The 12,253-nt window shown below is 45.2% G+C and overlaps 1 protein-coding gene and 1 long non-coding RNA gene across 7 annotated transcripts in view; both read right to left on the bottom strand.

Moving 5' to 3' along the window:
* The window catches only part of SMARCC1 (SWI/SNF related BAF chromatin remodeling complex subunit C1), a 122,429-nt gene that overhangs the window by 3,973 nt on the left and 106,203 nt on the right, over positions 1 to 12,253 (bottom strand). For all 6 annotated transcript variants that reach the window (XR_014064220.1, XM_081525820.1, XM_081525821.1 and 3 more), the window contains one exon: positions 990 to 1,166. Coding sequence is in view for 5 of the 6 variants with exons in the window: in XM_081525820.1 (XP_081381946.1) it covers positions 990 to 1,166 (177 nt within the window). In the remaining variant the exon portion in view is untranslated. The remainder of the gene's footprint in view (positions 1 to 989; positions 1,167 to 12,253) is intronic.
* On the bottom strand, positions 3,262 to 11,323 carry LOC145520120 (uncharacterized). The gene is made up of 2 exons (XR_014064226.1): positions 7,628 to 11,323; positions 3,262 to 5,171 (listed from the first exon to the last, which is right to left on the bottom strand). It is a non-coding gene; the product is annotated as an uncharacterized LOC145520120 (long non-coding RNA).

Here is a 12,253-nt window from a genome sequence, read left to right as displayed (position 1 = left end):
CAGAGAACTACAGTGAGCTCAAGTCACTTCATAGCCTTGTATAACTTGTGGTAAATCATACACTACTATCCACTTGTTCATGTTTTATTTTCCCAACTAAAGCTCATGGAGGCCAGGAATTCCCCTGCATACTAGCTCTCTGTATTGTATTATAAATACATTATTATTTTATTATAAGCTGTATTATTATAAACAAACAGGGGCTGGCTGCTCCTCACGTGCATGACGTCTAAAAGGACCTGGGATCACAGATGTGGCAGGGTACATGGCCACTATCAGCTGCATTTTGGAATCATTACCCTGGTCTACAGGAGTAAGACGGCAGGCCAGGCTCTGATGCACCCCTTTGGAGGGCAGGGTTGGAGCAGAACAAGGGCTCCAAGGCGAAACTGAGCTGGCTTTGCACACACTGCCACAGACACCGTTCAGCAGCATATGTGCCTGCTCCATGGAGCCTGCTAAGACTTCAAACTCCTTCCCAACACAGCCCTGAATACTCCTTTCTAAGTCTAAGCAGCCACTACCATTATATTGGAGAAAAACTTATTATTATTCCTGCCCTAAACCAGACCCTATCCTTTTCTTTACACCTACCTCTTTTTTTTAAATCCTGAATCCATAAAAGGCTCGTGTAGGGAAAATAACTACCAGTAGTTCTGTGTATCTACTCAGATTCAAATTAGATAGGCTTAAACAGGCATGGGTGAGGTGTGCGCTTGGCCTCGCCATAGCCCTTGGTGTCACAAATGCATCCACGAAGGCTGTGGCATAGGAGCCCGACTAACTGGGAGCACTCTGCGTTCACCACCTGGGTACCTGTCCACCAGGGATGCTGAAGTGCAATCACCAAAACCCAGCCTTTTAGAAGCCCCCCTCACAGGTCATACTGTCCATGGATCTGTCACACCCCAGAGAGAACAAACGGTGCTTGCCTCACTTGTGTATGTCTCTCCCCAAGAGAGTAGTGCCTCTCCCGCCTTGCTACTTACACATGCCGTTAGGTGCCGTGAGGGGTACTCGGGGTCCTAAGATGTTTCCTGGGATTGGAGGCATACCAGGAGGGGTGGGGCCACTCCCAGTGGGGTGGATGCTGGCTGCAACGGTGGGCATCATGCGGCCTGGCATGGGCTGCCCAGGCATCATGGAACCTGGGCCTGGTATCTGACCTGTGGAGGGAGATTCAGAGTACTAAGGTAAGGAAGACAGGAATCAACTCACTGCCCGATACTGCTAAATACAGACAAATATCTAACCCTCCAAAAGGATTTGAAAGATTGACGGAACAATAACTTGGAAAAATCTGTCTAGCTTTTAATTCAGGGTGGGGTAGGGGGCATGGAGGGATAATGGAGCAGGTCTGTAGAGTTGATGACTACCCTAAACCCTGGTATAGGCAGGTAGCTGTAAGACGCTATTACCAAAAAAAATCCTAAAAGAAAGCATTCACTCTGGTGAGTTTGGGTGAACAATGGATTGTCAAATATCTTCCTGAGGACACGAAATACCAAGCATGGACCACAGGGAATGGAAAGGACTTACCAGCAAGTCAGTGCACAGTCCAAGGACGGAAGCTCAGTCCAGATTGAGCTTCACGCCCAGGCTATCTGGGAAGGTATGCCTGAAAGGGGATTGGTCACTACCATGAAATCACCATTAAAAAGGGATTCTAACTGCAATTCTCAAGTCCTTTTCACACAAAAAAATCTCTTCCTCTGCCCCCAACCATGAAGCACTGGCCCTGGAGAACCATGGTGGGGGAGACACACGAGAGACAGACAACTGCTTCATCTTCCTATTGCTTTGATATGAAAGATGGGACACAAGAACAGTGAAACACCTCCTGCGTTCCGTCTCACACTGAGCCTTCAGAACTTTGAGCACACTTTTCCTGAGAAGAACCAGATAGTAAATATTTGGACTTCACAGGCCATATGGCCTCTGTCACAACTTTTCAACTTGGCTACTGTAGCACGAGGACAGAGAATATGTAACAAATAAGTTTTGCTGTTGTTTAGTCACTGTCCAGCTCATGTGTGACCCATGGACTGTAGCCCGCCAGGCTCCTCTTGTCCATGGGAGTCTCCAGGCAAGAATACTGGAGTGGGTTGCCATTTCCTCCTCCAAGGGATCTTCCCGACACAGGATCTTCCCAAACTCACGTCTCCTGTACTGGCAGGTGGATTTGTTTTACCACTGAGCCACCAGGGAAGCCATAACAAATAGGTGACATGTATTATAATACATCCTTATGGACTCTGAAATGTGAATTTCATGTAATTTTCATGTGACATAAACATTTTTGAGTTTCCTCCAACCAGTTAAACTGTAAAAACCATTCTTATCTTATGGCCGCTACAAACACAGGAGATAGACCAGATTTGGTTGTAATTAGCCAATCCTGCCTTTTAATTTCAATTTCAAAAAGAAAAGCCAGGAATGGCTAAACTACAAACAAATGAAATTAAAAGACGCTTGCTCCTTGGAAAGAAAGCTATGACAAAGAGACAGTATATTAAAAAGCAGAGGTATCACTGTCAACAAAGGTCTGTATAGACAGAGCTGTGATTTTTCCAGCAGTCATGAATGGATGCGAGAGTTGGACCAAAAGAAGGCTGAGTGTCAAAGAATTGATGCTTTCCAACTGTGGTCCTGGAGGAGACTCTTGCGAGTTCCTTGGAGTGCAAAAAGATCAAACCAGTCAAAATCCTAAAGGAAATCAACCCTGAATATTAATTGGAAGGACTGATGCTGAAGTTGAAGCTCTAATACTTTGGCTGCCTGATGGGAAGAGCCAAGTCATGGGAAAAGACCCTGATGCTGGGAAAGATTGAAGGGAAAAAGACAAGGGGACACCAGAAGATGAGATGGTTAGACAGCATCACTGACTCAATGAACATGAGTTTGACCAAACTCTGGGGGTAGAGGAGGACAGAGGAGCCTGGCGTGCTGCAGTCCATGGGATCCCAAAGAATCAGGACACGACTGAAACAACTTAGCACAAACACACACTACCAGATATCTCCCTGGCAACTAAAACAGGCAGAGCAGGAGAGAACTTAGTGAAGAGCTCTTTATCAGTGCTTAGAAGAGGGCCTGTCTTAACAAAGACAAAGCTTTAAGCCTCATACCATCTATTTCCAGTGTCTGTTCCCTGAGCCAGGACTCAAAGAGAGGAGCCTTTTACTACAAGGTGCCCATAAGAAGAATCTCAGTGAAATACAAGAGGCAAGAAGAGAGGTGGTTCACTGTCTCTGGGGAACATTTTCTTTTTTTTTTTTAATTTTTAAAAATACTGATTCATGTGGCTACACTGGGTCTTAGTTGCGGCATGTGGGATCTAGTAACCTGACCAGGGATTCAACCTGGGCTGCCTGCACTAGGAGCATGGAGTCTTAACCACCGGTCCACCAGGAAAATCCCAAGATTACTTTTTAAAAAACATAATACATCAGCCTTATGCCTCAGAATAAACAGGAGAGCAAGTCTGGGGCTCTGGGGCCCCCCTGCTCTCTGATGCAATCCTGCAGAAGTGCAGAAGAGCCCCAGAGGGCTTCTCTACCTGCTGGAGAACGAGTTGATCAAATCCCCTCAGAGAAAGCAAGAGCAGCTGCTGGGCTGACATGACCGCCACCCTCACACCACTGAACATCAGTCATTAAAGCTGCTGGGGGCCTGGGCCACAGGGCAAGGACAGATTTAGGCAGTGCTGAAGTCTATCCATGGAGGGGATGACACAGAGATGAAAGACACAAAGGCCAAGGACCCTACAAGTCATACAAAGGATAAGGACACAGGAAGGGCTGGCAGGCAAACCAAGGGAAAACTATGGAACGAGCAAGTGAACAAACTTGATACTCTGTGGCTAATTAAGACCAATCTGTGGACAACTTAGGATTTTGGATGATGTGTATACAAAGTGAAGGAGGAGAATTAGGAACAGAGTAACAGCAGACTCATCTAAGCAGAAGACCTAGCCTGAGTTACAAAGTCAGAAGATAATATGAACCTTGTTCCATTTATATGTAGCCTCTTCATACTCGCCATCCCCTCTGAGATAACTACATCACCTTACTATCTACAACCTGCATTACACGTAGGAATAATAAACTCAAAAGATTATTTAAAAAAAAAAACACCCAGGTTAGAGCTAAGCTGTCCATGCTTGGTCTGTCTACACGAATCACGGCACAAGGGATCGGAGGAGTCATGCACACAGAACGAGGGGAAAGACGTAGCCAGTAAGACTACAGGGGCCTGGCTGAAGGGTTCTGGAGAAGCGAGGAACATGGTCCTGATTTTCCGTGTGATGGAAAGCAATAAGGAGGGATGGAGAGAGGCGCCCTTGGTGGCTCAGTGGTAAAGAATCCGCCTGCCAATGAAGGAGCCATAGGTTTGATCCCTGGTCCAGGAAGACCCCACATACCCTGGAGCAAATAAGCCCATGTGCCACAACCACTAAGCCTGTGCTCTAGAGCCCAGGAGCCACAATTACTGACACTCTCGCACCCTAGAGCCTGTGCTCAGCAACAGAAAAGCCACCCCAATGAGAAGGCCATGAACCACAACTAGAGAGTAACTCCCATTAGCCGTAACTAGAGAAAGCCCCTGTGCAGCCTTAAATAAATAAATCTTTTTTTTTTTTAAAGAAGGAATGCAGAGGAATCTGAGTCTAGAACTGAGGAGAAGAGCTTTTGCAGAGAAGTAGGGGCTGCATGAGGGCAGGTTGAGCAGATAAGAGTTGGAAATAGCACCTTACAGGGATCCTGGGGATGGATGAGAGAACGAGGAAGACGAAGAGGGGCAAGTGTGAAGTTGAGAAGGAGAAAAAATGGGAGTCTGGCATCTGACTGGCATGTGCAGAGAATGGGGAAGGACTTTTGCTCCGGGATCAGGAGGTGCGTGACTGGCTGCCATTCCAGTGGAACGCTGAGATGGGGTGAAGGAAGGTGCAGAACCCTCAAAGTTTCCAACAGGCAGTAAGTAGCATACACAGAGCCTTATTATTCTGAGAATTAGGGTCAGTCCTCTGGAACTCTCCCAGTTTACTTCTTACCACACACGTGCGAGGTCATTACTAAACACAAGGCTTTGTTTCCCACTCTCTGAGTCTCTTGTTACTGTTGTCGTTGTATAGCTGCTCAGTCATGTCTGACTCTTTGCAACCCCGTGGACTGTAGCCCACCAGGCTCCTCTGTCCATGGGATTTCTGAGGCAAGAATGCTGAAGTGGGTTGCCATCTTCTTTTCCAGGGGATCTTTCAGACCGAGGGACTGAACTTGTGTCTCCTGCTTGGCTGGCGGATTCTTTACTGCTGAGCCACCTAGGAACCTCTCTCAGTCTCTACTGATTCTCTAATGGTATTCCAGGTGGTGAGCAGGGAGAGAAGAGACATTTTTGCTGTTGTTGGGGACAGGAGGCCTAGTTTGAGTCCAGACCTACAAAATCCCAACCTGGAGATGAAAGAACCCTTTTAATGGACTTGCTGTGATGAATGGAAGCTGTTTCACTAGAGCAGATAATACAGCCCATGGCTGTCAATGGGTACAGACTGCCCCCTTCTATCCAGTTCAACCTGGACAAGAGGCCTTTGAGCAAGTTAGGACGAACATTTTGCCAGCCGTTCTCAGATCTCTCTCTCTGAAAAACTGACATTATGGCACTGACGAATGCCTTTACAAAAAGGTCAGAGTGAGTACTTACTAAGGGAGAAAGAAAGAAGGAAGAGCACAGACCAGGTGTATGCTAAGTGAACAGAAGCACAACTGCTCAGTCCTAACCATTCTTGTCTACAGCAGCACAACAGAGTTTTCTACTGTGATGTCTTGAGCAAGGTATGGGCTGCCCAAACTCCTGGCTGACCAGTGAGCACACCCGTCAGTAAGCCACCCAATACCATTCTCGACAGGGAAAGCACAGATGAAAGTGAAAGCTGCTCAGACACATCCAACTGTTTGTGACCCCATGGACTATACAGACAATGGAATTCTCCAGGCCAGAATACCAGAGTGGGAAGCCTTTCCCTTCTCCAGGGGATCTTCCCGACCCAGGGATTGAACCCAGGTCTCCCACATTGCAGGTGGATTCTTTACCAGCTGAGCCACAAGGGAAGCCCAAGAATACTGGAGTGGGTAACCTATCCCTTCTCCAGCAGATCTTCCCCACCCAGGAGTCAAACTGGGGTCTCCTGCATTGCAGGTGGATTCTTTGCCAACTGAGCTATCAGGGAAGACCCTACAATACCATTCTCAACAGGGAGAGCATAGATGAACGAGACTGCAACCTGAACAGTGTGATCTCCACTTCACGCTGACCTAGATGAGTGGTTCTGGACAAGTTGTTTAGGATGACCCAAGCCTCAGTTTCCTGAGATTATTATAAAGAGCGATGCTAAATATACACTGTACTCTAATATCCAGTTCTCTCTAAGATCAGGGACACAGTTTGTTATGATGCGTTACTATGTCTCTGGCTCTGCCTTATGAGAGGAAGAACAAACATTCTCAAGTTAGAGTAGAAAGAAGCTCAGAAAAAGTTAAGAGATTTCTTTATGGTCTTCAAACTTTTAAGAGGAACCAGATCCAAGTCTTTTGATTCTAAATCTAATTCTTTACCACACTATTCCGTGCTCAAATGCAACAGGTCATGTGAAAGGAAGGACTTCAGGTACCAGTCAGCATTAAAAAAAACTACGATGTAAACTTTAATTCCAAGCACCATGTCTTCTTCTTCACTGTACCAACAGCAAGGAGACTGCTCTGCTTCCTGTAATACGTAATTCCAACAAATATACTTGCTAGCACCTTGCAGTGGGTGGGATGGTGGCCTCCAAACACATACACACACATTCTAATACCTGGAACCTGTAAACATAACCTATTTGGACAGAGCATCTTTGCCGATTTTAGCTGAGGATCTTGCGATCATCTTAGATTATCTCGGTGGGCCCTACATCCAATGCTGAGTGTCCTTATTAAGGAACACACGGAGGAAAAGACATAGGGAGAAGGAAGATAAAGATGGAGCAAAAAGAGGTGTGGCCACAAGCCAAGCAAAGCTACTAGCCACCAGAAGCTGGAAGAGGCAAGGAACGGGTCTCTCTGAGAGCTCCTGGAGGGAAGAATGACCTTGCTCCAGCAGCTCCCAGAACTGTGAAACCCATACATTTCTGCTGCTATGAGTTACCATGTTTATGAAAGGGGAAGACCAAGACTGAGTAGCTCATCCAATGTCATGAAGTGTATAAATAAGGGAGCCTGGGTCTGACCTAGGGGCTCTGGCTCCAGAGATGATGCCCGTAACAACAGAGCACTCTGAGGATGAAAGTCTGGAGCATCCATCTTCCAGTAGATTATATGATGGAAACCCTGTTGCACTAAACACTTAGCTCCAGAAACAGTCTGGCAGAGAGGGGGATCAGTGTCACATTAACACAGACACACAGGCTTCCCTGGTGGCTCAAATGGTAAAGAATCTGCCTGGAATGCAGGAGATACGGGTTCAATCCCTGGGTCGGGAAGATCCCCTGGAGAAAGGAATGGCTACCCACTCCAGCATTCTTGCCTGGAGAATCCCATGGACAGAGGAGCCTGGTGGGCTACAGTCCACAGGGTCGCAAAAAGTTGGACACGACTGAGCAACTAATATTTTCAACTTTCATGAGGTGATATCTACTAAAACAACACTGGGATAAGCTGCAGGCTCTGCTGTCAGGTCCATCAGCGCTGTCTCTAAACCCACCTGCTCAGAGGCAGTGGTTGATTCCCCTATTACCTTATATCTGTATAACAACAAGCTGGGCCAGGGGAGCTCTAGGCTTTCAAGCCCAAACTATAAACCCAACAGTTGGAAAACAAAACAACACAAAGTTCTTCTATCCTCCTGTCATAAACAGAGCCATAAAGCCATTGGAGTACTGGTATTTAAGGTATGAGAAGACAATGGCTCCTTGGGAAGAGGTGGCAACAGAAAGGAAGGACTAGAGGAACAACATTTTTTTTCTGCTTGTGGGACTTTGCACAGACAGACATTTCTCAGGAAAGCAAGGAACACTATGAGTGAGGCAATGTCTCCGTGCCATCCAGAGGCGCTGGTGTGCCTAGGGCAGTGGATTTAGAGAACAGATAGCGAGGAGACACAATGTTGCTCTGAGTCGGGGCCTGTCACTTGCCAGGCAATGACAGTGACCTCATGGAATCTTTCAGGTTGTTAGAAAGACTGAAAGAGAGGGCCCAGGCTATAATTAAGGAAATGAAGTCTCAGAGAGGCAATGGAATTTGGTCCCAAGTCCTAAGGAACAAGGGACTGAGCTGTCTGACCCCAAGGCTCATTGTCCTTTCCTGTACATTATTCTGCCTTAGAAGGGTATTCCTTTCCTTGGAAAAGCCGATTTCTAAGGACAAAATTTGAAGAGAGGAAGAACTTATGAGGACTGAGGAGAAGACAAAAACCAAGTTCTTCTAAGTCAATCTCTGTCCTTTTGAGATCTAAATGTCCTTGGGTTTTCTGGTTTTTGATATAGGTCTCATCACTTTTAAATGGATGACAAGATGTGAAGGCATTTCATTTTACTTCTTACTAAACATTAGGAAGTCAGGCCCACAGATACCCAAAATGAATAGGAGCAGGCCTTACCAAACAAAAGAAAGGGTGTGGGCAAGTATTTTTTATTAAGGGAAAAAAAAAATCTCAGGTGCTTCCTTTTCCAGTAGAGAGGGAGGTGAGAGAGAGATGTGGCTTCAGAACAGCAGCATCAAAGCATAAACTGGTGGGAGTCTGACCTACATATGAGCTTTTTTTTTTTTTTTTAAAGCAGTAGGCATCTGAAGCCTGAAAAATTGAAAGGTTTGCTAAAATTAGGCTTTGCCTAGTGGAAAAACCCCTCTCGCTCTCAGGTTTATTAGATCTTATACTAAAGTGTTACAGCCATCACATTCAACATAGTATCATCTAAGGACTTCATATTTATTCTCTGGGATGGGAGAGGCAGGTGGGTAAAAGAACACAAAACAACAAAAGGGAATCCATGAATTTCCAACCTTAAGGACATTTCCTTGCTGTTTCTAACCACCCACAACACACCCTCTGGCCGAATCCCCCAGAGAACGGAAATAACTATGAGGGCCAAGTGAGGGGAAGCCGGGGCTCCCCGGAGACTGCTCCTCTGGCGGCAGCTTCCGGGAGAGGGGAGGCCCACAGACGCTCTTTGTTGAAGACTGTGCCCTCACTGTTCTCTTTGTAGGGATAACCTGCCACTCCGGAAAGCGGCGCGGCAGCCTTGTTATCACATGATGCGAGCAGGACCAAAGGCAACGCAGATAATAAAAACTTGGCTGCCGTGATGAGCTAGTCCAGTTCCCTTTTCAGTGTGGGGCTCTGAGCTGGGGGGAGAGAAGAGGCTAGGAAGTAGGGAGCGGCTGTAATCCTTGCCTGAGCACTGCTTCCCACGGGGAGGGCTGTGTAAGTGGATCTAACATAGGGGCTTGAAAGTCAAGCACCTAATGCCTTGCTTAGAAATTTCATTGAATAACCAGTATTTCATTCATTGATGCAACATATTCTAGTTTTATTATTAAAACATCTCTGCCATCCCTGAGTTCTCATCAAATTAGATCAATTCCTACTGATTTTGGGGGGGCACTTCTAAAAATTCTTACATTATTAATGAGGAAATGATACGGGTTATTTAAACCAACATGTCCTTTTCTCTCCGTTTTTCACACAGAGACACATAAAAAGGCTTCCCCAATGCAGGCGGCTCACTCCAGATCCATGAGGCATGAATACTCAAGAGCGCCTCATTTACTATTAAAAGCCCAAGGGAAAGGCAGAGCTTACACTGCACTCACATCCTAGATTTTTAGGCAATCTCCCTAAAATACACTTGGCCCTCTGTTCCTCTGTATCCACAGGATCTGCATCTGTGGGTATGGAGGGCCGACTGTATTCACTGTTCAGTATCATTTTATTTAAGAGACGTGGGCATCTATGGATATTCATGCACCCCCCACTGGGGGTTCTGAACCAATCTCTGGTGGACACTGAGGGACGACTGTAGGTGCCAAGGCCCCTGGGGGAGACACCCTGCAGTCAGTCACAGGTGTCCTCCTTGATCACCATCAAGAACACCTCAGGGAAGAGCAGCCAGTACCCTGCCGTGCTCCTTGGTTCCCCACGTGCTGTCATGAACACAATGGGCCAGGGTGTGGGCAAGCATGTGCTCAAGAACTGGTGGCTGCCATGACTCTTTCATCTGTGCCAATTTGGAAAGGCAGTCGTGCAGGAAGAACTAGTTACGGCTTTAATTTACGAATCACTTCCATGACATCACACTGTGTTTCAATTTAAATGAAAAGAGAAAATGCAGTGCTGTGTATTTTATGAAGATCAACAAAACCTAAGGGTGGTATAAGGACGGCTATGGGCACCTCTGGTTTCCATTTGCCAACTGTACACTGGAGATTATTCTTTTGACTTTTTGTTTGATGAAAACAAATTACCTTTGGACACTTTATCAGGGATAAGAACAAAACCTACAAAAAGCTAGAGTTCGCAGGTGAGTTAGGAGTAGGACCAAATGGTAAGAGCCCAAGAAGATAGACAGAAGCAAACAGATGTACTCTGTATACAAAAATTCTAAGCATGTGAATGAATTAAAGGGGTGGATGGAAAGACTGCAGAGGTACAACTAAACGGAATATTTACAGGTGTTGGTTTATACTAGCTCCTCTGGTGCTTGGGCCCATAAGGGCTCGACAGTCTCACAACATGGAGCCATATTTTAATGGGTTCTACCATGAACTGATGGTCAATTATGTGGAGAAAGATTACATGTGTTTTATCTACAAAAAAAATATATAAATTCTATGAAGTCAGAGAGCTGGACAAATTCACCACTTGACCTTCTTTCACCACTTTCCCAACTTTGCTGGCTTTTAGAAGCTGATTTTTCTCCTTCCTTCACACACCAGAAATTCTGGCCAAATACCAAAAGCTAGTCTACTGACCTGGATAATCACCTCCAGCTTGTAAGATAAATGCTGTGGCCTGCTAACTTTTCTAAACCTAGGAAATATTAGTCGGAAGGACTACATTCACAGTTATGAACTTACATCTGTGGCAAATAAGAGACTAAAGCTGTTCTCCATCTAAAATATTACAGACTCCCTCGCTTGCCTTATTATAAAAAGCCCCTTTAGCCAATTTCTAGAATCTGGTGTACCATACTTAGCTGTTAAAACCAGTCTTTTCTGAACTGCTAATATTAAGTTAGCTTTTAATTAGTGGGTTCAATTTATTATTCATAATATTACTTTCCAACACATCTGATTTTTATATTCAAACTCCAAAGCAACCCCACAAAAGGGGAAACTATGGAAATTGATCACCTTGAGCTGCTGGAACTCTTGTACCCTACAGGAGAGAATGTACACTGGCATTACCATTTTGGCAAAATTTTCGCAGCATCAACTAATGTGAATACATGAATTTCCTAAGACTTATTCTAGGCACAAGACAAATTTCACTACTTAAGGGCACACACAACACAAATGTATACCAATGCCTCCAAAAGACATGTGCACATGCATGTTCATAGCAGCACTGACTATTTCTAATAACTAAAATGGAAAAGAACTGAACATCCATCAACAGGAAAACGGATCATGGGTATATAATAAATCATGGCAGAGCCACACAGTGGAACATATGCAGTAAGAAGAAAGAGCAAATTTATGACCAGTTACGACAATGCACATGCATCTCACATACGCGGTGTCGAGTGAAAGAAGCCAAACGGACAAAAATCAGCACGAGATCTCTTTCAGATATCATTCAAAACCAGCCCAACTAGTCTATGGTGTTGGAGTTTGGGACAGTTGCTACCCTAGGGAAGGGAGGAGATTGCGAAAAGCCATGAGGGGTCTTCTGAGTGTTGGTTACACAGGTACGTTCTCTTTGTTAAAAATCAAGTATTTACTAGGGCTAATGTATTTTTTCATATGTATGTTACATATCAATAAAAAAATTTTCAAGAAAAGAGGGACTTTCTTGGCAGTTCAGTGATTTAAGACTTCACACTTCCACTACAGGGGGATGTGGGTGCGATCCCTGGTTGGGGAACTAAGCTCTCATGTACCGCATGGCAAAAAGAGAATAGCTTGGCACAAAAACACTCTCATTATACACATAATGATCCTTTTCTTTAAAATTCACTTAAGAAAAGCCTATTTCTCAAGTAAAATGAGAAACATAAGCC

The sequence above is a fragment of the Giraffa tippelskirchi genome, chromosome 9 (genome assembly GCF_054371585.1).
Source record: "Giraffa tippelskirchi isolate mGirTip1 chromosome 9, T2T-mGirTip1v1.2.pri, whole genome shotgun sequence".
Classification (NCBI taxonomy): domain Eukaryota; kingdom Metazoa; phylum Chordata; class Mammalia; order Artiodactyla; family Giraffidae; genus Giraffa; species Giraffa tippelskirchi.
The sequence above is the reverse complement of the archived record's forward strand: the minus strand, read 5'-3'. Positions and strand labels throughout refer to the sequence as shown.